This window comes from Magallana gigas, chromosome 7 (genome assembly GCF_963853765.1).
Source record: "Magallana gigas chromosome 7, xbMagGiga1.1, whole genome shotgun sequence".
NCBI lineage: Eukaryota > Metazoa > Mollusca > Bivalvia > Ostreida > Ostreidae > Magallana > Magallana gigas.
In genome coordinates this window covers 38,236,352-38,261,223 of record NC_088859.1, presented here as the reverse complement: position 1 = coordinate 38,261,223, position 24,872 = coordinate 38,236,352, and the positions used below count along the sequence as shown (strand labels likewise).

The window sequence follows — 24,872 nt, the reverse complement described above, 5'->3', positions numbered from 1 at the left end:
GAGTACCCATATGCAATTATATGCAATTATTTTGCCAAAAATGACCAAGTTCAAAACTGATATTATTTTCGTAAATTAGAAATCAAAATCCTAGCAATGTGCACACCTCTGATATATGTACAATTGATCTTCAAAAGAACAACTTCCTAATTAAAAACTGTAGGAGGAGTTATCTGTACAATAAGCCCTTTTTTAAAGGTACCGTACATGCAATATTTTGCCAAAAAATAACCAAATTCAAAAGCTGGTATTTTTTTTCATAAATTATCAGAAATCATTGTACAATTTATCTGCAAATAACAACTTCCTATCTTGAAAACTGTAGGAGGTGTTATCCGTACAATAAGGGTACCCTATTTGCAATATTTTGCCAAAAAATGACAAAGTTCAAAAGCTGGTATTATTTTTATAAATTATCAGAAATCAAAATCCTAGCAATATGCATACCTCTGATATATGTACAATTGATCTGCAAAAGAACAATTTCCTATATTGAAAACTGTAGGATGAGTTATCCGTACAATGAGGGTACCCTTTTAGCAGCGACCCGCCCGGCATTTTCACCATTTTGATAACGGGATTTTTCCGTTGGAAAACCCGGTTAAAAATTGCTTGATTTACCCAAAATCAACTTGACCTAAATATTCTCACGATGAATCTATATAGCAAATTTCATTTCAGTATGTGTAACCTCTGCAAAGAAACTAAACAGAAACTGTTGGTGGAGCGACAGACAAACGGACAGCTGCAAGCAATATGCCCTCCCTTCTTTGAATAGCCTCACCCGGCATAAATATTAATTGAAATTTCATTTGTATCTATGTACATGTATTTCCATTGTCATACTATGATAAATAAAAACAAGAGATGTTTGTAAAACACTTATGCCCCCCTCCCTTGGAAACTTCCACAAAGAAAATAAACGTAAACTGCAAATAACTGGAATTCTTTTAAGTCCAAGGGGTATAACTCTGTCAAAAATTGCTCTATCATACAAGATATCAAAACTTGACCTAGATATTATCATTATAAACCTGTATACCAAATTTCATTTCAATATGTTCATCCTCTTCGAAGAAAATGAACGGAAACTCCAAATAACTGGAATTTTTCTACGTCCAAGGGACATAACTCTGTCCAAAATTGCTCGATTGCACCCAATATAGAACTTGACCTAGATATTATCATGATAAACCGGTATACCAAATCTCCTTCCAATATGTTCATCCTCTGAAGAAAATGGGTGGAAACTGCAAATAACTGGAATTTTTTTACATCCAAGGGTCATAACTCTGTCGAAAATTGCTCGATTGCACCCAATATAGAACTTGACCTAGATATTATCATGATAAACCTGTATACCGAATCTCCTTCCAATATGTTCATCCTCTGCGAAGAAAATGAGTGGAAACTGCAAATAACTGGAATTTTTCTACGTCCAAGGGACATAACTCTGTCGAAAATTGCTCGATCGTACCCAATATCGAACTTGACTTAGATATTATCATGATAAACCTGTATACCAAATTTCATTCCAATATGTTTATTGTCTGCGAAGAAAATGAATGGAAACTGTTGGTGGACCGACCGACCAACAGACCGACGGACAGACAGCAGCAAAGCAATATGCCCTCCCTTCTTCGAAGGAGGGCATAAAAATGAAATAATTTTTTGGAACAGTATACCAGTTCCCAATTTTACAGAGACTAAAATTCACCAGCTAGATTTAAAAAAAAGACGGTATCCACATCATTTTCAAATGAAGTTTACAAAGCTCACTTTTTTACAGCCTCAGAATGTCAAAGAAAATAAAACAAATTCTCTGAAACAACAATTTTTTTTAAATCAATATATAAAACAAATAATTAAGTTAAGGAATAACAACCCTGCTTGATTGAATAAGTTAACTGTTCATATCATGATACAGGAGCTGCAGGGCTTTCCTGAACTCCCCCAGTTCTTGCTCCAGCTTTCCAATCTTCTCCAGACGTGCCATCAATTCCTGCATCTTATCCTCCATTAATTTCCCCTGTCTTTCATAAACCTTGTGAATATGGTGCTGCATTTCAAGAAGGGTTGCGCTGAGCTAAGAAAAAAATCACTATTATTTCTAAAATAGTTTTAAGTACCCAGAATGTGATTAGAGTTTAATATTGGTATTTGTTTTTCTATGTGTATATTTATGTAATCATGTTTAAACATTTAATAAAAACTTGAAACAAAATATTATTTCTTTGATTCAAAATAGCTGTAATACAGTGATGTACATTATAAATGAGATTCCACCTGGTATTCTGCTGTCTTTTTGAAGTCTCTCAACATATCAGAGTCTCTCTTTCGTTTCTTATTTGTTGCTTCAATGATGTTATTGGCTGCATCCTGTATTTCTAGCCTTGTAAGACCCTTGTTCTCTGGAATTTTAAACACATGCTCACTGCTGAATTCGCCACTTTGATAATTACAGATTTCCTTGGCATCTTCTAATGGCTTTCTGCAACAAATTTGTTTACAAGTTGTATAACTTTCGATAGATTCATCCTTGGATTGCTACACATACTTAATTTTGTTTAAACATTCAAACAATTAAAAATGCTTTGTTATATACAATCTACAAAGGTATTGAATGCTCCATAAACAAAAGAAAACTTAAAGAAACATAAACTTATCCTTACTCAGAAAAATCTCCTTCAGCAGTCAAAGCTTTCTCAGATTCAATTTCATTAGCAAAAAATTCTGTCTCCTCATTTATAGCTGGTTCTGTCATTTTTCATTCTGTATATTATAAGAAAAGTTTTATGTTAACTTTTCATATGTAATACAGCACAATCTGAATGAAATTTTTAATGATAAATACATGTCTTTTGAAAGTGGGTAGATTTTTGGTTTGTTGTTGAACAAAACCCAAACAAACCATGACAAGATTTGCAAACTAGCAACAACAAAAGTTTATACTATAACACTTGTTAACCATTAATATAATTGGGGGGGGGGGGGGTGTGGACTACCTCAAATACTACTTTACTCTGTTGCATACTAACTTTACATTGTCCCTAAAAAGTGAATGGGCTAGTTAGCAAAAAAAAAAACACCCCAAAAAAACCAAACTTATAATAGAAATATGACACAAAAAGTGTGGGAGGGGGGCAGCCACCGCAGGCCCGCTGTCGCTACGTAGATATAACTGCACAACAAAATGCTCATATCGATTAAATTATCACATTTCTACGAAAAATTTGCGAAATTGATTTTCACACTCCTGTCCGACGAAATATAACGTTAGGCCTATTTAGACTATTCAATTGCTCCAAAAAAATCCCGCAAAGGCAATGTTTGCAACAAATTGCAAAATCAATGTATAAGCAGTCTATTTCTCACAAGAAATCTATAGCAAACAAAGTTATTACAATTTGGTCGGAGTTGAACAGCATAAAGAGATTATTTTCCATCTAGCAGAACTCTGTTGTCTGTAGGCTAATTTCGTTCGGCGAGGAAAATTACTTCAATAAAAACCGCCATTTGATCTTTTGGAACTGTCCACGTAGGGGTGCAAAAACTGATACACATAGGAAAATTTAATGTGTTTGTGTTTTTAAACTATAAACCTTAACCAATAACTTCTCAAATACATTGTAAAATTTTAAAAATAAACGTGAGGGTATGAAAGCTTAATAGTACAAGAGATATTTAATAGACTTTTAAACTAAACCCCACATGTATTGGAATGTTCCATCATCTTTGTCCTGAAAGAGCTTTAAACCAAGTGAAATTGAGTGCAGACCACTCATGAGATGACTAACTGATCAACAATAGCCAACTTTATAACATGGCAGGTGTCGTTCTCGAAAATCTAAGCTGGAAGAAGCTTATAATACTCGGTGTATTCCTTTTGGTCTTATTGATCACATTCTTTTTGGTTGGAGGCCTCGTAGGTAAGCATTATTTATATCGTTCGAATTTTCTCGTAATACCATACATAATTGCACATGATTTAACAACACTGTTTTGTTACAGAAAATGTCACTACTAAATTGTTCTAACAATTTTTAGGTAATCTACTTAATTGACCAACCAGTAACTAAATGTTCATTGATCATCTGTTTTTTAATCTAATTTTGGCAAGTCTTTTAAAAGCTGCAGGTCTGTATACTGACTACTATCGTATGATCAGTTTTCGCCGAGTATCATTTCTCGCCAGTGCATTGTATTCTCATTTTATTAACACATACAATTATATACAAAAATGATGTAACAATGCAATGACGAGAAATGGTGTTTGGTGAGAACTGATCACATGCCTGGCCAGTACAGCTCATGGTCTACAAAAATGGGGTGGATGACCTGTGAGTAACAGTTTCTTATGTGTTAAAAAGTTGCAATTTACTGCGCACATAATTTGTGCTAGTTTTGGCAAATTAACTTGAAATTGTATTTACATGCAAATTCTCTGGAAATAACTAGTACCATTAAATTCTTCAGACAGTTTACCACTGTTGTCTTTGCTTAACTTGCCTCAGACTTTCTCTTAACATGCGCACCTTGGAAAATGAAGTATGTTAGAATCACGTGCAGGTTGAGAGTTGCCAATTTTATTTGTAAATGTTTAACAAATTAGACGCTGCTTCGATCATCATCACTTTACGGGGCTGGTGATGGGGATTAAGAAAGAATATCAAAGGCAAGTAAAGTGACGATATGTGTATTAAAATGCTTGAGGATTTTTATGGTTTAAAACAACATTTGTACAGAGTTTGTTAGGATAAGAATAAACATGCTAAACCGTCCAAAACTAATGCAAGTTTTTTTGTGCCATAAATAGAAACTTTTTTACACATAAGGAACAGTACTCCCAGGTCGTCTATTCAAATTTTTTCCAGACTGGGAGCTACCGACCTACAGCTTAATAGACCTATAGATCTAATGAGAGGTCGATGGTCATGACCATATTTAGACTGTATTGATCTCCTGTAGAAGATTATTAAGAGCCTATATAAAGATAAAGGAAAATACCCAAATTTAAAAGTTAAAATTTATGGATTTTTCTTAAGTTATTAATAGTTTACAGGTAAACAAATCATATTTTAAAATTTTAGGTAGATCTGATGGTTATGTTGTTCACCACTGTGCCTCCTGAAAAGTATCTTTAAACAAAAGACCTTTGTAAATTTCACTCACCAAATCATTCCCTCTTCATTGACTTTGTACTGTAAGTTCTAAAACTTTTGAGACTATATGTAAAGCAATTGATTAATGACCACACAGATACTTCTTTTAAAACAAAATTTTTACATAATTTGATATTCTATCAGCTATATAGTTATAAAAATATTCAGACAAAATATAAAATTATTTATAAACAAATTACCATTTATGTTTTTAAAAAGTACTACAGATAGGGGCGGGAATGAAGTGGATAGAGCAAATAATCAAATGAAGAAAAATGTACACTGAACTGAATATTTCTTTTTTATCAAATTTTATATGGATGGATATATATGCAAGATTATCAAGTTTCAAATATTGATTACAATGAATCAATGTAATTCATGTGTATAATGTTTTAATTAGCACCTCGATGATCCCTATTTATTCCAGGATCCAGGTAAATAACGCTTGTTTTGATTAGGCCCGCTTCCTTTTTCGGTAACAGTATGGTCATGAAACAGATCTTTAAAGATGTTCAATAGCCTATGGTGGCATATCTCTTACTTTAATTGCAGGTGTTATTTGAATAGTCCATAGCACAGCACAGATATGAGAAAAAAAATGAACTGGGGCTTTTTGTCTATTTCTTGCATAATAAGAACAAGAACATAGCATACAAATACTTTATATATAGCTGAATTGAGCTGTTTTCTAGCTATTAAAATCAAGACTAGAGATAGTGCTGAACCTAAGCCAAACTGTATTTTGATTTATATTTTGATTATTATGAATTTTCTCAGCATTGTCCTGTCAAATATTGGTTGTTTTGTCATGTTTATGTTTTTAAGGATTATTTATCGACTGTCAAAAAAAATTGAAATTTGTGGCTAATACATTTTAACCAATATATTAACATGTATTGATAACTATTTTTTCAGCACCCAAGCCATCAAATGTTGTCACAGTGTTGGGTACCAAATGTTATGACAATGGAAAGAAGCTCAACAGGAGTAAATGGTTTGTTTCAAGGGGAATTCACAAGTGTGAGGAACTACAAAATCTTGATCCTACCGATGAGATGATAGTGAACAAAAGCATCACAGAGAAGCAGGTGGTCTTTTCCTTTTGGCTACCTGGTCCAAGAGGTGGTGAAGAAAGGAAAATGACCCCTCTGTTTCAAAACATGTTAGCTGTCCTGCAAGTTGATATAGAACACAGTGATAAAGTACCATTGTGTAAGTTTTCTGGGGCATTATATAATATTTCTATATTTTTCGTTTTTGACACAAAATACATGTATAAAGTAGTTCTTCTGGTGTGATATATTTCAAAAATTGTAAATTAAGAATTGTAAAGGACATGTAACTAAGCTTTCTTAATTCTTTTTTTTCCACAGCTAAGAATCCTGTTCTTCAGCTCGATGTTCGTTTAGGGGCCAGAGATGAAGGTGACGATGAAGATGATTGGAAACAAATTGCCAGCTCGGTAGAAGACCGTAACCTTCAATGTACACTGGTAACTAACTCAGTATAACTATTTCCTAATGACAAAGAGGAAAATTCGTTGATTTGATGCAAGTCTGAGACAGTCATTAACATATTTTTAGTTTGCATGTGAACCATGTGTCCATTTGATGTTGACTTGCAATTTAGAATCCTTACATTCTCTGACGCATGCTCTAGCTACAATTTATTTGTTAAAGGAAAAGGGCAAAGGGGAAGGTTACTTGTATGACTGTGAACTCCTGCAGCTGTTTGAGCTGGGAAGCATCACTAACCACTACTACTTAGTCAACATCAGACTCCCTGTCAATTTCTTGAAAGGCTACAATGTCGGAATTGGAAAAGTGGTGGATATATCCATTCATGTATGTAAATTTTCTGCTGCATTTTGTCCTATATTGGCTTGCCACTTATATGTTTAATTATTGAATTATGATTATGTTTGAGAAATAGATTGAAAAGTGCAATTAAAATGATCATAAAATTCCCTAAAATATAGATATTGGTCTGACATAATACAGATAAACTTTTTTGGCACGGTGAATTTTATATTCAGAAATATTTCTCATTGCAACAATGTAGCATTATGTCCCTATAGCTATACATCTTTCCATTTGTTGTAGAACATGTATGTGTAAATTCATTGCTGAAAAATGCATCAAAGCTTAACATAAAGTGTTGGTTTTTTTTTCACAGTTGATTCATCAGAATGGAGGTTTTACTATCGTGTGGATGAGTATGAAGTCTGTGCTGTTTGTTATGGTCTTATCACTTCTTATCTGGTTCTGGAGAAGAATCATGCAGCTAGGAAGACCACCCAATCTATTGGAAAGGTATTGTTCTCACCTATGTCACAGAAAAGAAGAGATTGAAAGGAGTAATTAAGTTTTATACTAACTCTATTCCTTTCATAAATTGCATTGGTGTTTATTTTATCCCAATAAGTTAATACAGTCTTGTATCCTTTATATATAAATGATTGTGCTGTACAAAGTTGTTCACCCTTTCCTTTGACTGTTCAATTTTTTCCTTTCAGAACACTTTTTTCGTTGGGAGTAGTCATGTCAATTCTTGACTGTAAGTATTTATCTAGATTTACGTATATGTTTTACATGCATTGCAAGGAGCCAAATTAAATACACATTTGTTTATTGGTTACATGTATATATGTATTATTGAAATACTAGTATAAACCTGATTCTTCTGTAAAAAAAATTTTTGGACGTAAATGTAAAGTACACATAATCAAGCTTAATTTTGATAACAGGTCCAATTGAACTGCTGCAGCTGGGTGTAGATATTCCGTTCATGTTGCTTCTGAATGACATCAGACAGGGTGCTTTCTATGCCATGTTGATGTCATTTTGGGTCATTTTTGCTGGAGAACACATTATGGTCAGTTTAGAATATTTACTTTAACATTTCAACTCAACTGAACTAGGCTCAAATGAGCTTTTCTGATTAAATGACGTCTGGTGTCAGACTGCCTGTTAGCTTGAAACAATTTAAAATTTCTTTACCAAATGTTTGCGTCTTGTTAATTAGGGTTTGTATGACCTGTTGGTAATCATCAATGACTATCTCCAGGGCTCTGGATTGTCAATTATATAGGCCATTCAATGGCCCCATTCTTAATTCAAAAAAGGTATTTCATTTCTAATCGAATGTATTAGTTTTCTTTCAAAAATGATTGAAATATAATAACTAAACTTGCTATTCATAGTCATCTGTATGGCAAAACAAAACAAAGACCAGAAACCCAGTGTATCATGATTTTGAAGCATACTGGTCATCCAAATACTTCCCAAAAGATAGATATTTTCCCAATCTATATGGCCCCACCCCTATTCCCAAAAAGCAATACGAGGGCCCTTAGCTCATTAGTAAAATAGAGAACTTCTTACCTTTATTTTTTAAGTTATTGGGTTCTACCCTCCAGTCCATCTCTAAATTTTTATGCAATTCTCCTTTTTATGCCTCTACCATGAAATGGCCAGCTCAGTATATCTCAGCAACTGTTGCACACATTCAACTCAGATTTTATACATAGATTTGTCATATGAATATTTAGGTTGAGTTTGAATTTGTTTCTGCTCCGATGATTTTTGACAGAGTTATGCCTCTTGAACTTACAAAAAAAATGAGAAATTCTCAGTTTACGATAGATAACTTTTGAAGGATTGTATATATAAAGCTGATATTTCAAACATAGGTTATTTACTAGAAAAATACAATTCAAGTTCAGATTTGGTTCTGGTCCAATATTTTTGACAAAGTCATGCCTCTTGAACTTAAGAAAATTAAGTAGTTTTTGGGGATTTATAACTTCTTCTGAAATCAAACAAATGTTTGCATTTTAAATTTTGACTGCCTGTGGGGGCATTTGTGGTGTTATGACACTTCTAGTGTTAAATATATTTTAAATCACTACTTGGCTAGGCAACAGTATTATAACTTTAAAAAAAAAATGCAAAAAAAATTCTTTTGATTTATATGTGACATAAAGGACATACAAAATCCCTAACAAAATAACATTTAGAATTCTAGTGTGATGTGTATTTTAAAAGCTTCAATTGGCTTCTAGTCAAAGTCGCATTTAGTTAAGTTATATTTTACATGTAAGCCAGTCATTGTGTCATAAAATTTTAATTACCTATTAAAAATATTCTTCATATCAATTTAAGAAATATGTAAAGATACTTTTGATGGATGGAGAAAAGATACAATTTTTATTAATCAAAATTTCCATGTGTCCATATTCTTTATAAACAAATTTTACTGTACTGTCAATATACATTGTAAACATTTTAGAGAACTGCATGCAAAATAGTTCACCAGTGAAAAGTCTTCTTGATTCATTAAATGTTCTGAAACATTATTAATATTAAATTGTTTGAGAAAATGAAAATGATCTGTTTCAGGATCAAACGGAGAGGAATCGATTGAGTTTGTATTGGAAACACCTGTCCGCCATCATATTTGGGTCCATCTGTCTCTTTGTTTTTGATATGTGTGAAAGGTACAATCTCTTCAAAATACTTCAATCCAAGTGTTCTCCACTTCATGTCATGTTGCTAGTCCTTACTATCTGCATATATACATATTCTACAGATAAAGTCCAACTCTTGCATATTTCTGTAATTACTAAAATGCTATATATATAAATATTTACATTTCCCAGTGTCTTTGTCTGTGATATTACAACCAATTGATTTTGTAACATATACTCCAATACATTTCATCAAAGACTATTTTACTATATATAAATAATAAGGAATCATTCTTTGAAATATTATAAGGTGATCAAATACAGTCGGCATGATCAAAACTATCATAAAGCCCTTCAGGCTTTATAGATTTAATAATCCCTCACCATATTTGATCACCTCATAATACCCAAAGAATGATTCCTTAAATACATGTTCATATGCCTTAAAGGATTATGATATTTTTACTTGTACCAAAGTTATTGATACATGTACTCATTTACATTTTTGCTTACAGAAGTAATTTGTATGTATTGAAATTCCATTTTCAGAGGAATTCAGTTAAAGAACCCCTTCTTCAGTATATGGGTCACCAGTGCTGGAACCAAATTAGCTGTATCCTTTTATATAACAAACATCTCCCCAAATAAATGTTTTGGAATTATAAGCCATTATTTATGAAGTATTTTTCAAAAAAATCCAGAATGTAAACTTATACAAACTGATTAAGGTAGACATTGCATGTATTTAAGATACAAAAAATAAAAATAATGTGTGCACTTTTTTCAAGTTCATGCTTTAATTTTTTAATCAAATTAGTAAAAGTTGTGGCTAATGTGATCCAATCAATTTTCTTTAACACCCTATTAAGCTTGCCTTCATCATTTTGGCCGGAATCGCTGCTGGATGCTACTTTCTGTTCTTGTGCTATATGATTTTCTGTGTTATGAAGAATATAAGCGCAAAGAAAGCCTCTCTTCCAACCATGAGTCAACTACGGCGCAAATATTACTTGGTAAGTTTCTCAGAAATTTAATCAGTTTGTTAATTTGTTATAATCTGTATGACAGAGAGCTGAAATCAATACGGGAATTAGTCTATGAGTTAGCAACATGTGGTGAGTTATGGGTGTTCTTTGTTATAGGGTGTTATCTACCGGTTCCGTTTTCTGATGATGGCCACCCTTGTGTGTGCAGCGTGCACTGTGGTCTTCTTCATCATGTCTCAGTTGAACGAGGGAGAATGGAGATGGGGAGATGAAGATCTTAGTCTGGAGTTCACTAGTGCTTTCTTTACAGGTATGTATCAGTACAGTAAAAGCTCCATACTGGTGAAAAGAAGGGACTTCAGATTTCTTCTCTGTTTGTCAGTCTTTCCCACTTTTCTGCACTTATTAATTTGATAATGACCTATCTCCCTGAGCAATTCTTTTGAAAATTAAATATTGTAAAGGATAAAAGTTTTTATTCCTGTAATTAATGTGGCCTATGGGCTTTTTATTATGCAATCACAAATTGGAAAGGCAATTTAGTCATCTTGGTACATGTACTGAGTTATTGTATGTAGCGTTATTTTTGCCCCACGTAATTTTTGCTCTTCTACACTTGCAAACAATTGCAACCCATCTTGTATTCACCCAGCCATAGTTTTTATGAATACAGAGAAAGAATTTGAGAAATTTGAATTCACCTAGTTTTAAAATTCCCCACTGATAACGAAGGCAAAAAGGGCGATAATAAAATGAGGGCAAATATTTCCCTGTAGTATTTGATCTTATTTACAATAGTTTTACAGTAATGCTACTTTTAATGCTTTTCCAGATATGTTAATAGCTAAAGATGCTTTTCCAAATTTTTATATTTTGTAGGAGTGTTTGGAATGTGGAACATCTATGTATGTGGCCTGTTGTCTTTATATGCACCATCTCATAAAACTGTTGTTGAAATTGGTAAGTTATTTTTTTCATTTGCAGAAGAGAATGGATAAAAGTATGCAATAGATAATTTTTTTCTTCTGATAAAGTGTAGGGCCCAATGTGGGCATTTTTGCACTATAAATTTAATATGATTTAATATGATTTTAATATAATTATAAATTAAATATATACAGTAACGGCAGTAAAACATGGTTATAACGAAGCACCAAGGATGGGTGATTTTGGTTTGTTATAAGCTTAATTCGTTATATCCGTCAAATTTGCAAAATGTAATATAGTCATGGGGAATGAAAATCGCTGTAAGTGTCAATTCATTGTAAGCGTGTTTGGAATAGCCGTTTTTTACTGTAATTTATTTATTTGAATTTCAAAAATTTAAAGTAACATGGGTCATGCAGGTAATATCTCACTTGCTCTAGGAAAAACCTTGAAATTTTCATATATTTTTCATTCTTTAAGTACCAGCCTAATGTTGTACAAACTTCTTATTTTCACAGGAGTTTTCTTAATGTATAATGACTCTTTTGTATTTTTAACCGGGTTTTCCAACGGAAAAATCCGGTTATTAAAATGGTGAAAATGGCGGGCGGGCGGCTGCCAAAAGGGTACCCTCATTGTACGGATAACTCCTCCTACAGTTCTCAAGATAGGAAGTTGTTCTTTTGCAGATCAATTGTACATATATCAGAGGTGTGCATATTGCTAGGATTTTGATTTCCGATAATTTATCGAAAAAATACCAGCTTTTGAACTTAGTCATTTTTCGGCAAAATATTGCATATAAGGAACCCTCATTGTACGGATAACTCCTCCTACAGTTCTCAAGATAGGAAGTTGTTCTTTTGCAGATCAATTGTACATATATCAGAGGTGTGCATATTGCTAGGATTTTGATTTCCGATAATTTATCGAAAAAATACCAGCTTTTGAACTTAGTCATTTTTTGGCAAAATATTGCATATAGGGTACCCTCATTGTACGGATAACTCCTCCTACAGTTCTCAAGATAGGAAGTTATTCTTTTGCAGATCAATTGTACATATATCAGAGGTGTGCATATTGCTAGGATTTTGATTTCCGATAATTTATCGAAAAAATACCAGCTTTTGAACTTAGTCATTTTTTGGCAAAATATTGCATATAGGGTACCCTCATTGTACGGATAACTCCTCCTACAGTTCTCAAGATAGGAAGTTGTTCTTTTGCAGATCAATTGTACATATATCAGAGGTGTGCATATTGCTAGGATTTTGATTTCTGATAATTTATCGAAAAAATACCAGCTTTTGAACTTAGTCATTTTTCGGCAAAATATTGCATATAAGGAACCCTCATTGTACGGATAACTCCTCCTACAGTTCTCAAGATAGGAAGTTGTTCTTTTGCAGATCAATTGTACATATATCAGAGGTGTGCATATTGCTAGGATTTTGATTTCCGATAATTTATCGAAAAAATACCAGCTTTTGAACTTAGTCATTTTTCGGCAAAATATTGCATATAAGGAACCCTCATTGTACGGATAACTCCTCCTACAGTTCTCAAGATAGGAAGTTGTTCTTTTGCAGATCAATTGTACATATATCAGAGGTGTGCATATTGCTAGGATTTTGATTTCCGATAATTTATCGAAAAAATACCAGCTTTTGAACTTAGTCATTTTTTGGCAAAATATTGCATATAGGGTACCCTCATTGTACGGATAACTCCTCCTACAGTTCTCAAGATAGGAAGTTGTTCTTTTGCAGATCAATTGTACATATATCAGAGGTGTGCATATTGCTAGGATTTTGATTTCTGATAATTTATCGAAAAAATACCAGCTTTTGAACTTAGTCATTTTTCGGCAAAATATTGCATATAAGGAACCCTCATTGTACGGATATCTCCTCCTACAGTTCTCAAGATAGGAAGTTGTTCTTTTGCAGATCAATTGTACATATATCAGAGGTGTGCATATTGCTAGGATTTTGATTTCCGATAATTTATCGAAAAAATACCAGCTTTTGAACTTAGTCATTTTTTGGCAAAATATTGCATATAGGGTACCCTCATTGTACGGATAACTCCTCCTACAGTTCTCAAGATAGGAAGTTATTCTTTTGCAGATCAATTGTACATATATCAGAGGTGTGCATATTGCTAGGATTTTGATTTCCGATAATTTATCGAAAAAATACCAGCTTTTGAACTTAGTCATTTTTCGGCAAAATATTGCATATAAGGAACCCTCATTGTACGGATAACTCCTCCTACAGTTCTCAAGATAGGAAGTTGTTCTTTTGCAGATCAATTGTACATATATCAGAGGTGTGCATATTGCTAGGATTTTGATTTCCGATAATTTATCGAAAAAATACCAGCTTTTGAACTTAGTCATTTTTTGGCAAAATATTGCATATAGGGTACCCTCATTGTACGGATAACTCCTCCTACAGTTCTCAAGATAGGAAGTTGTCCTTTTGCAGATCAATTGTACATATATCAAAGGTGTGCATATTGCTAGGATTTTGATTTCTGATAATTTATGAAAAAAATACTAGCTTTTGAACTTAGTCATTTTTTGGCAAAATGTTGCATATACATGTAGGGTACTCCTTTTCACTGGATAAGGGTTGACATGGATTATGGATACAGTTTACATAAAAGAAAACCCGGTTTGCTGTCACATTGACAGCTTTTCACTTGTTCACAAGTTTGTACACAGTTAGTCTGACAGTAAACATAGGCTTTGAATGAATGTCGGCTGACCCCAACTATGTTGTAAAGCTTTGTGCTTTTTATATACACTTAATTCAGTGCAACTAAAACATGTTGATTCTTATTGTTTTTAAAAATATCAGTAGGTGATGTGGGATAAAAAAATTATGCATATTTTAAATCTTCATTTTTGTTCGCTTTTAACGGGGCCAATAAATGGATCCGTTCTTTAAGACAAAAATGCAATCTTTACATATAGAATATATTTTACGTCTCCAGACTCTGCTGATGGATCCACTGAAGAAAATGTTCAGCTGACTCAATTGCCAACCACCCCCTCAGAAACCTCAGCACTGCAGGCTCTGACCTCCAAAGCTGCCCAGGACTAAAGGGACGTGGTCCAACAAACAGAGTGATGGAGTTGCAAAAGGAATAGGTTGTAAATACAGTTCATTGGAAGATGAATCTTCAAATGGTTTGCCACTTTTAGTTCAAAGGAGCAAGAATGCAGTTTTGACAATGCTTCCAGTATATAAAATGACTTAATCCGAGTCAAATAATGGCTTGTATATAGTTCATTTCAGCAATATATTTATTCTGTGTTTTTTTTTTGAAATATGTGTTCTCAATTGTATTATGCTACAGATCTGATTTTTTTTTGTATGCTTTACATGTTATGATATACAATAGTAGTTGTGAATAGTCTTTATACCTTTAGTCCCCCATTATTTTTACAATATTTCATTGTTTATAAAACATTGTCATGATATTTTGATGCCCTAAATTTTTATATATTTCCTTGTTTTTCCCAAGGTGGGCTGGATTTGAGTAACTTTTATGTTGTTTCCAACCACAACTTCCTTGTTCAAAGAATTTTAGAAAAAAAACAACTGCATATAGATTAAACCAAAATATTAAAATGCTAGTCTGATTATTGATACCTCGAAAGTTTTGGTAGTTCCTAAATTATATCTTTAATACTTAATCTTTCCAAATATTGAAATAAATCATCGTAACAAAGCAACCATGAATTACATACTGATTTTAGTAAGATGGTTATAAAAAAGCAATGTATTGATTAAAAAAAATGTTGTAAATTATTTTACTTACAAATTTAGATACACTTGCATTGGATATTTGCCGTTCCTTTATGTTTAGCTTAAAAAGGTAACATCAAATTGCCTCTATTAAAAGGAAGAAACTTTGTCTCTGCTATTGGATCAAGTGCATAAAAATATACAATGTATACAATATATGGTTGTCAATTAAGTGATACACAAGATAAATCATGTAAATTTTTTGACAGATGTTCTCAAAAATATGCCTACTTAAAAACTTTAGATAAATTTTGTTTGTTTTTGAAATGTGATACTTATTTTACTTGTTATATGCTGGTACGTTTACAAGATATAGTTTATTTTACATATTTATACGCAACATTCAATTTGTTTCAATATACATACTTTGAATCATTTTTTGTGTACTTATTGTATTGATGCTTTTTTGGAGGGGCTAAAATTAGTGTTATTAAAATATCTTGGTAAACTAGTACCTAAAAATTATTTTTTGAAATATAATTACATTAATTAATCCTTGTAAAATAAATAAAGCGGAAAAAAAGAAGAAGAAAAATTGATAATGTATTTTTGAAAATTTTTAGAATCATGTTCTAAAAGAGTTTGTTGGTTTGCACAAAAAAAAACAAAAAAAAACAAAACTCTTTCTAAATCTGGATTGCAATGGAATTATTCATTATATACATGAAACTACACATTTTTTCCTGTAATTTTAAAAATGTGAGAAAACAATCGGAATTAATTCTCTATAAAAAATTTTTGGGAAGAATATCATTTTAATGCCTACAGATTTTGTCTCGTATTTTTGTATACAGTTGAAGAGTTCAATGAAAAGACATTGATTTTGTTTAATCTTTGTGATGCTCTGTGTAATAAATGTTATCTATGTACACAGGCCTTTGTGTATTTCTTAACAGTATACTACTGTACGCTGATCTTTGATCAATGAAACTACTATAATGAATGAATAGAGCCACTGAGGTCAAGGGAAAAATGAAAAAGAACTGAGAGAGTGTAGTTCTCTGATAACAAAATACATGAACAAGTTTGAGGACGGGAAAGAAATTCACAGAATGCAAGAAAGCATATACAGAATGTTTATTACATTTACTACCTGATTACAAATAATAAAATTGAGTGTACATTGTACAAGTGTACTGTAGTATTAAGTATCAATATTTACATCCTTGAATAAACAAGGAGATTTTTTGCTGATCGATTAGTCCTGCACTTGGTAAGAAATCCCCAATGGTGTCATGGTTATGATATTTCTCTAACAAGGCTATCCCATTAAGATTCAAGCTAAGAACCAATTCAATTGTCGTTTGTTTTATGCCAACGCGTCGGAATTCAATAGCCAGTTCCTCTGCAGACATCTTGGACACATCTTTTGATTGTCTTGATTTCTTTTTCTCTGGTCTGATTTTAGACCCGTAACGCCTGGACACTTGTTTTTCCTCATTTCCGTCTATATTATCGTCTGAAGCATCAATGCTTTGTGATGATGATACCGAGTAATTCCTTTCCCTGGAACCAATTTCACCATTCTCTAAACACAGTTCCTCGTGACTTTCTTCAGATCCTGCTTGAACTCTAGATTCTTTAGTTACCACATTTTCTTGCTCTGCAATATTCAGCTGTAATGTTTTATCAAAGTCCTCCGGGTTTATTCGCGGACTCTCGGCTCTCGCCAAGTCGACATCCGAAGACTTGCTGTCATTGTTATTTTCTTCGTTAGAACCATTTTGTCCACGGTCTTTTGTTGAATCGACTGAAAGAGGGCTATCACATCTGTTGTTTCCCCGAATCCCTTTAGGGGCAGGCAGAGCAGGAACTTTCATAGGAGAGTTTTGGTAATCGTCTATACTTGGGCTTATAGAATTCCTTCGACTTCGAGGAAGATTTGGAATTTCACCGATTGGTACTGACTTGAAAATATTGGGCGACAACTGATCCCTATCATAGTTCCTGCTAGAGGGACATGGCAGACATTCGTCGGAAAGGTGTCCAGAATCACGTGTAGAGGAACATCGAGAGCTTGCTGGTGTATGCCTCGAGTTATTTCCCCGGTGTCTGCACATTTCCTCCAAGTTAGTTTGCGAACCCGCGATGTTTTGGTAAAGCGGTTCAGTATTGTCTTCTTCTGAGTCATACTCCTCAATTGCAAATTCAATTATTGAGAAGTCTGCGGTAGCTTCGTTCGATGTTGGCAATGGAGGGGGCGGACGGCGAGGACTTGTAGACGAACGCCGATTAAAGACCTCTTTTGCACTTGCATTGTTTTCTTCAGCAAAGGACGAGGCTGCGCTACAGCCTGGTGGAGCACTTACACGTCTGGTAGCCAAACGGGGTACGTCATAGGTGACGTCGTCTTCAACACTATGACTATGAGCAACCTCAGAAAATACATGCGTAGAAGGTCTTCTACCGCCTTGTCCATCAAGTTCCATTTGTATTCCGCTATCAAGGTCACCGCCACATCCGATGCAGGGTTTGGGTGCTGGTTCTTGGTTTTGAGGTTGTTTTGGCTCTATTAGCTCCCCGGATGGGTCGGTAGAACTCTCATTGGTTCCGATTTCAACTGAGAATAATTTGTTATCCAAGAAAATTTGAAGGACCGGATTTGTCTCTTTAGTGCTCTCCGATTGCGATTCACCAGAGTTCTCCATATATGATGGATTTGTAAATTTTGGAGTGCACGTACACGGGGGTGGAATCTCATCGTTGTAGTTGATTTCTTTGGAGAAAACCGAGAAACCATTGAGTTCTTCGTCCATGCTGTCCTCAGTTAATGAGTCACTTTTGACGGATCGCATCTCTGCATAATCAGAGGTTCTATCGGCGCGAGATTGCGAGCCCAAACTGTTTTCTTCTGATACATCCGTTCCAACAGAGAGTTGCATCGACAGGTCTCTACGGCGCTTCACGGCTTCCGTGGTCTCGGAGTGTTCCATCGGTAAATTGAATGGACATTTATTGTGTGTGTCGCTATCAATCGTGTGACAGACTTTTATGTTTCGCATATAAATCGACCCTTTTTCATTACACAGTTCTAAAGCTTGGTGATATGACGGCATATGGAAAAGATCGTCATTAGACACTGCCACATTAAAACGCAAGTCGCAGGAAGTGGGAATTTCGAGAAGAATATTTCTTGTGTTAACCAAAGTTGCTGCGATGACTGATTGTTCCAAATCTGCTCGCTCCAAGCGCAGAGTTCCGGTGAAGGAACACGGCGTGTTTGGGATCCGACCATAAACAAGCCGAACAATGCAAGGGAAGCACTTCTTGTTCACCACGTCACTCATCTGCATCACCGGCCGATTAGCGTCCCCGGAATTTGTAGATAATGTGTAGAAAAGCCCCTTCTGATCGAACGGTAGTAATATTTCTCGATCCGCATCATCTGTACACAATAGGTACTTTTCTGTCACGACCTTGGTTTTCCTGAATAACTTGCTTTTCCTCCTCTTTTCACCGATATATATTTTTCCCTTTCGCAGAACATCGCCTGGAAATAGAGTTCGTTGTTGGTGAATAATGCTTCCATTTTCGCGGCGCACGATCTGTAAGGCCTGTACGCGTCGTTCCCCGCCGATCAGAAAGGTTTCCGTGTTTGTGTCTGCGACTTCCAAGATCTCCTGATAGTGGGGCACAAAGTCATCGACAGGGCCGTTATTGTAGTTCTTTTTCAACAAAGAAAAGTACCCTGAAAACAAAACATTGACTTTTTCATTCATTCTGACGTGATAACATTTGGATTTGTGTGTGGTCTTGGTTTAAAAATAGAGAATATGAAATCTTATGACCAATTTTTGAGTTGAGAGAAAAATGTTCTTACTTTAACATTGGCATGCAGTGTTTTTACTTTTACATGCCTTGGTTTTGTTTTAAATTACATAGTTTATCCTAGCATAGTTCTTTCCTAAAATGTTGTTTGGAAGATAAATCCATTTTGTAGGCCATGTCGAGACCTTTACGAGTGATTAATTCCTGAAAGGAAATTATATTGCATGCAATTGGCTTATTGGATAACGTTATCTTCTGTGATGTAGATCGAGGAAGTTTGTTAAATTCGCTCTGTGCAAACAAACCGCGAAAGAGCAAGTTTTTTTTTCAAAATAAAATGATAGTCAACATAACTATAAAAGGAATTTTATTATTAATGATATTTTTTCCTTGTTCATGTGTTGGTTATTTTAATGTTGACATAACCAAAACCCATCGAGAAATCTCTGCTAGATGAGGTTTACACCATTCAATTATGAGTGAAAAGTTTTAAGTGGTTCACGAACCACGGTGTAATTACTGATGCTATCATTTGCATGATTTCCCAGGCACACTTATTTACATGTTACACCTCGGGGTACAATATATTAAAAGGTGGGTGAAATAAAATATTGAATAATTACGAACAATAAAGGAACTAAACTAGAAACTGTTTCCTTCTTACCGACATGCAGGGGAAAATTAAAAAAAATAGTACAGACAATGTGCAGTTTGTGAACTATACCTTTATAATCCTCGGGGATGAGCAATGGTTCTCCGACATCCTGGAAAGCCCGGGTCGCCGGATCAATGTGTACACTCCTGGCACTAACCTTTCTGATGTTTCTGTTCCTGTACAACAATAGGGGCTGTCTCAGGTCTAAGTTGAACCTGGTCTTGTCTACGGGAAGAGCACTGTTTGAGGCATCACAAAACACAACCACGGGTAGGGGGAACTTCTGAATTATTTCCATAAGAGAGTAACTCCCGGTCTCGTAATTCAAATCTGCGAACGAATGCTCCTCCTCCATTGTTCTCAAGATGTCCTTAACCAGAAGAAAACAATTCGTTCTTTTTTTGACAATGTTTTTTCCCTAATAATCTGAATATATTCCTTGATTTAGTTCAGGAAATGTGCTCTTCTTTTTCCGATACAGCCCTGATTCACGTTATTCGATAAGCCAGTTCTATTTCCTCCTCAACGTTGCCAGCTAACTTCCTCTTCGAGAGTCACATCTAGGCGTGCGTTGAATGAGACCGTTGAAACAATTTCTCCTTCGTTCGCGATTATCTTTGCGATTTATTACAAATATTGAAATTCCTGGTGATAGCGATACAATAAAAATTAATTACGCACCGTTCCCTGCTTGTTCCCCTGTCCACGGTTTCAGGGCCACAAAGTTCACTTGTTACGCGGTGACTTCACTGATGTGTGTCACGCTGTAACATATACATCAACACTACATGTATAGTGCGACAGATCGCGAGCTCCAAACATCTGAAATAACTATTATGATTAAAATTTGGATTTTGCTGATTTTATTTCCTTATAAACATGAACATGTATCGTTAGTATTATCACGTGATGAGATAAATTTGAACATGTGCGTAAAACGGATATACAAGTATTAAGAGAAAAACACAAAGGATGAACAATTTTATTGGTTTAAAAAAATAATATAATGAGAAAATATTTTGAAAAAGATTTCTTGTATTATAAAAATGAATAATTAAAATCAGGATTTTCAAGACAAATGCACTTTTCGGTCGATTTTGGTGATAAAAGGAATGAAATCATTGTTTTAATTGCTGTTAATTAAGACGTGCTGGAAGATTGAAAATGATGAAGTACTGGGTCTAAATTTATTCCGCAAATAATCTTATTGTTGAAAACTGCTCCTTTACAACGAAGAAAACTTAAGCGTAATAAAAATACTTGTAAATACATGTGGGATGTACATATATAACAGAACTTTTAAAAATAATATCTGCCCGTGTTTGTGTCTCGTAAAAATTGCATTGTACCTGAGTCTTCCGAACAAGGAAACGGATTGCTAGTACTAGCATTATCATTATAAAGCTTTATTCAAACAATTATAAATAAAAGCAATTATTGACGAAAGATAATACTGTAATAATAAAATAATCTGTAGTGGGACTGGTGTGTAAATTCACTGTTCTTAAGCGTTCTGTAAACAGAGCTCTTGTACATAAATGCCATAAAGTAGATAAAAAAATGACTAACCACCTCTCGCATTACATAAGTACTTAATTTATTTATCACATTGCTGAATGTGTCATCAGTACTGTAACACGACTCAAGGTCCACTCACTAATTTGTATGTTATGGCAGACAACAATACACGAGGTCTCTTAATCGTCTGCTAAGAGGCTTAGACTTTCCGACTTATATCTATTGTCTCTGATCTGATCAAGTCTCATACGCATTGAAATATCTCCACCCATAAGAAGTGCTTCTCAAGAGTCGGTGCTTTTTTATTCAGCATTTGGCGATGCAAGTGTACACCGTAATCCTAGTACATCTTCCTTCTGCTCTGTTGTCTCGTCGACGACGTGACTAACTTATGAAGTCTCTTTTTTATGCCGACCTAAAAAAGTTAAACATTTTTCTAATATCTTAGATAAAAAAGTTTTATAAATGCTAAAATCATGCTGACCCTTTACAGAAACAATAACAATTGTGTTAAAAAAATGTCACTTCACTATCGTTCCCTCTTCGTAGGAGAACCAAATCATGGACAACAGGGCATTTCAAACTGGTATGACCTCCCCAAGTCAAGGGTCTTCTTTGTTAGGAGAGAACGCATCAGAAACCCTTGACATGGGAAAATATCCTATACAAAATGTGAGAAAACTTTTAAAGAAAACCTCACCTATGTTTATATACTTGTTTTACTTGTACAAACCTTTCAATATATTATACATAAAATATATGAATGTACCTGTATACTATCGTAAGTTAAAACATACCATAAAATATATTTATATAACTGAAATTAAACAAATTGGGAAATATTTAAATAATTTTGATATTAAGATTTACATTTCAAATAAAAAAAAAAATTCCCAGAACCACTGTTTTTAAATTACAATGATTTAGAGCATTTGCTATCACCATGCCTTGCATTATATCCGAGTGACGCATCTGTAAATGCTTTCTCTCCCAATGTCTACTCTCTGTTGTAAGTGACACAAAGCATTGGATCACAAAAGCTTGGGGGAGAGATTTAAATCTCTAAAGGTCTTTGATTGACAAGTCGAGGATAAAACGATGAAAACAGTTATATCAAGAATATGCAACATGATATGGACGGTAAGCACAAAATATCGCCGCCTGTGTGCGGGACTGACCCGTCAGATTGACCTATTAAGGCAGGTACAAAATCCGTTTTGTGTCTTTTATTTCAGATTATTTTTCATTAAACAACACCGAGGGCCGAGGAATTCTTTGAATGCTTGGTATTCCGCAGATGTTCAAAGCGTAAGTACATGACCATTTTTCCAATCAGTGTTTTCACCAACACTCTTGCACGAAGGGTATAATTTTACGCGTTCATATAAAACTGACACACCGCTTTCTCCCACAGTTTGGACATTGACACTTCTGGAGCTATAAGAAAACACGAATTTATTTTCTTTAATGCATGATTTGTCGTTTTTAACCACTGAAACTCAGGCGTCATCAAGGGCTTACATAGCAACTTTTAATGTAGAAAAACAACAAAATCTTTTTCAAAATTTCAAAATGTCGAAATGCAGTTTAATGTTATCAACTGCCCCCAAAGTTCTCCATTATAACCCTTTTTCCTTGTGTTCTATAAAACTCCAATGAAGCATGGAGTTTTTGGCGGGTAATTGTTTACAGACGAACACTGCAAAATACCTGTTAAATGGAAGAAAGTCAACAGTGCATCAAAGACTTGAGAAGCTTTCAATGCTTTGATTATTTACATCAATAAGTAATATTCAACGACATTCAATGCTTTAATTTTATGCATTGAATTCGTCGAGAAGAGGCACATATTTAATGTCAACGCAATATCTACTTTTTAAAGAGTCATAACTACGTAAGAAAAACATGGCGTGGGCTGAAAGCGTTGCACTGAACGGAGATGGGGGACCCAGCATACAGTGGGACAACAAGCCACGAACTCTTCAAGAGATCTTGAAGGAAAACCAACTACCGCTGGTGGTCAAATTGAGTACTGAGAACATGCTATCTTCCAGCACAAAGTCATCCAATGATGTCCATAAACCATTAGTCCTTTATAAAGAGGTAAAGGGACGAAAGATATACTGCAAAAACGTCACTTCCGTTGATGTTCTGACAGGTGCTGTCTGCCGGGAAGATGGTCCAATTGTTGTGATTCCAGAAACATACCAAGGTACGGTTTGTTCCGTAAATGATTAGCATACAAGAGATATGTGACTCATTATGCATAGTCGCATGCGCGTCGAACACTTCATTATCGCAAGTAGTCTGGCGAAACAGAACAAATCACTTTTAATCTAATTTATTCTTCAGGTTGGTTTCGTCTTATTGATGATCTCGACAAACCCCTGACAACGGTTGCCAACGTTGCTCGCATCATGCCTGTCAGATTCCTTTGCTGCAAGCCAATAACGGGTTTTTTGAGCATCCAGCAGGGGAACAGAAATAACCCCGATGGTCTGTTCGAAAAATTGACAATCAATCCTGGTGTTTTTAATGTTTTGAACATACATGAAGACTTTGTACGGTACACAGAGAAAAGGAAGACAATCAAAAGTTTACTACGGTGTTTGAGGTGTTCGGACAACGAGGGAACTGAATTTCTTCTACCATTTGAATCAACGGGAGTTTTCTATCTTGTTGAATCAAGGAAAACTACATCTAAAAAACTTCACGCTGAGAAGTGTGGGTACGTATATTCCATGCATAGTATGATGGAAGCAGGGCTGGCAAAGGATGTTATATTGAGCTTGTTGCACGGGAAACCACCCGCCAATCCGTGTGGGTTTACAACTGTACTTAAAATTTGTGACATAATTAAGGATCATACAGCTGTGGCAGCAACTCTATCTGGAACACGCAAACTGCTGGAACTTCCGATTGGACCAACACCAAAATTTGTAAAGGCATTGAACATTGAGGAAATACAGGGCCATCCGATGTATCAGGAAATAGAACGCCATCTGGTGGATAATGCCGACGCATATGCTAATGAGATGAAAGTGCGTCATAATTATAATATCCAGCCAATAACAGATGGTCCAGGTGTACCAAGGCTATCAAAATCCATGGGAGGGACTAGACCACCGAAATCTAAAACTGCACGACCGTGAAAAACAGTGACCTATTAGATTGTTTTTCATTCGCCCATATTCGAAACATCTCTAACCCTTTATAAGTTAGCACCAGAGTTAATAAACCAGCATGTTACAAGTGACCTTCTTTAGTAGCCATATTTTATGATAATGATGATTAGTGATATTGCCTTGTTATCAGCAAAAACACCAATAAATGTTTTCGAGATTCACCGACTTTTCATGTTTCAAAATGGGAATATTCACATCTAGTACAAGATTCTTATACACCCCTGCGAATGTTATTGTCATTTAAATTTTAGACCACGTGGTTTTATTTGACCCTTTCAGTTTTGCAGTAAAAATCCTGCCTCGTGTTTATAGTCTATTTTATAGAATCTAGGTACTTGTTGTCAAATATGAATTCTAGACGTATATTGATTTTAAACTTTAA

General features: G+C 34.6%; 3 protein-coding genes and 1 long non-coding RNA gene across 6 annotated transcripts; 2 read left to right on the top strand and 2 right to left on the bottom strand.

The window, feature by feature from the left end:
• Nucleotides 1-1,818: 1,818 nt before the first annotated feature.
• LOC105319806 (synaptonemal complex central element protein 2-like) lies at nt 1,819-3,561 on the bottom strand. The gene is made up of 4 exons (XM_011417496.4): nt 3,405-3,561; nt 2,673-2,772; nt 2,287-2,491; nt 1,819-2,086 (listed from the first exon to the last, which is right to left on the bottom strand). The coding sequence occupies exons 2-4, from the start codon at nt 2,762-2,764 to the stop codon at nt 1,904-1,906; spliced, it is 480 nt and encodes a 159-aa protein (XP_011415798.3). The 5' UTR covers nt 2,765-2,772; nt 3,405-3,561; the 3' UTR covers nt 1,819-1,903.
• Nucleotides 3,562-3,728: 167 nt separating this feature from the next.
• LOC105319808 (protein wntless homolog) lies at nt 3,729-16,233 on the top strand. The gene is made up of 13 exons (XM_011417498.4): nt 3,729-3,929; nt 6,081-6,377; nt 6,539-6,657; nt 6,845-7,009; nt 7,341-7,477; nt 7,681-7,721; nt 7,912-8,039; nt 9,566-9,663; nt 10,183-10,246; nt 10,503-10,646; nt 10,776-10,929; nt 11,499-11,579; nt 14,547-16,233. The coding sequence occupies exons 1-13, from the start codon at nt 3,824-3,826 to the stop codon at nt 14,654-14,656; spliced, it is 1,644 nt and encodes a 547-aa protein (XP_011415800.3). The 5' UTR covers nt 3,729-3,823; the 3' UTR covers nt 14,657-16,233.
• Nucleotides 15,637-20,661, bottom strand: LOC105319807 (uncharacterized). The gene is made up of 2 exons (XM_011417497.4): nt 19,857-20,661; nt 15,637-19,052 (listed from the first exon to the last, which is right to left on the bottom strand). The coding sequence occupies exons 1-2, from the start codon at nt 20,140-20,142 to the stop codon at nt 16,516-16,518; spliced, it is 2,823 nt and encodes a 940-aa protein (XP_011415799.3). The 5' UTR covers nt 20,143-20,661; the 3' UTR covers nt 15,637-16,515.
• Nucleotides 20,662-22,287: 1,626 nt separating this feature from the next.
• On the top strand, nt 22,288-24,651 carry LOC105319810 (uncharacterized). Of its 3 annotated transcripts, XR_004598007.2 has the most exons (4): nt 22,289-22,445; nt 22,541-22,613; nt 23,188-23,517; nt 23,658-24,651. It is a non-coding gene; the product is annotated as an uncharacterized lncRNA (long non-coding RNA). The 3 variants fall into 3 exon arrangements; XR_010707896.1 differs by lacking the exon at nt 22,541-22,613 and having other exon boundaries at nt 22,288-22,504; XR_010707897.1 differs by lacking the exon at nt 22,541-22,613 and having other exon boundaries at nt 22,288-22,508.
• The last annotated feature ends 221 nt before the right edge of the window (nt 24,652-24,872 follow it).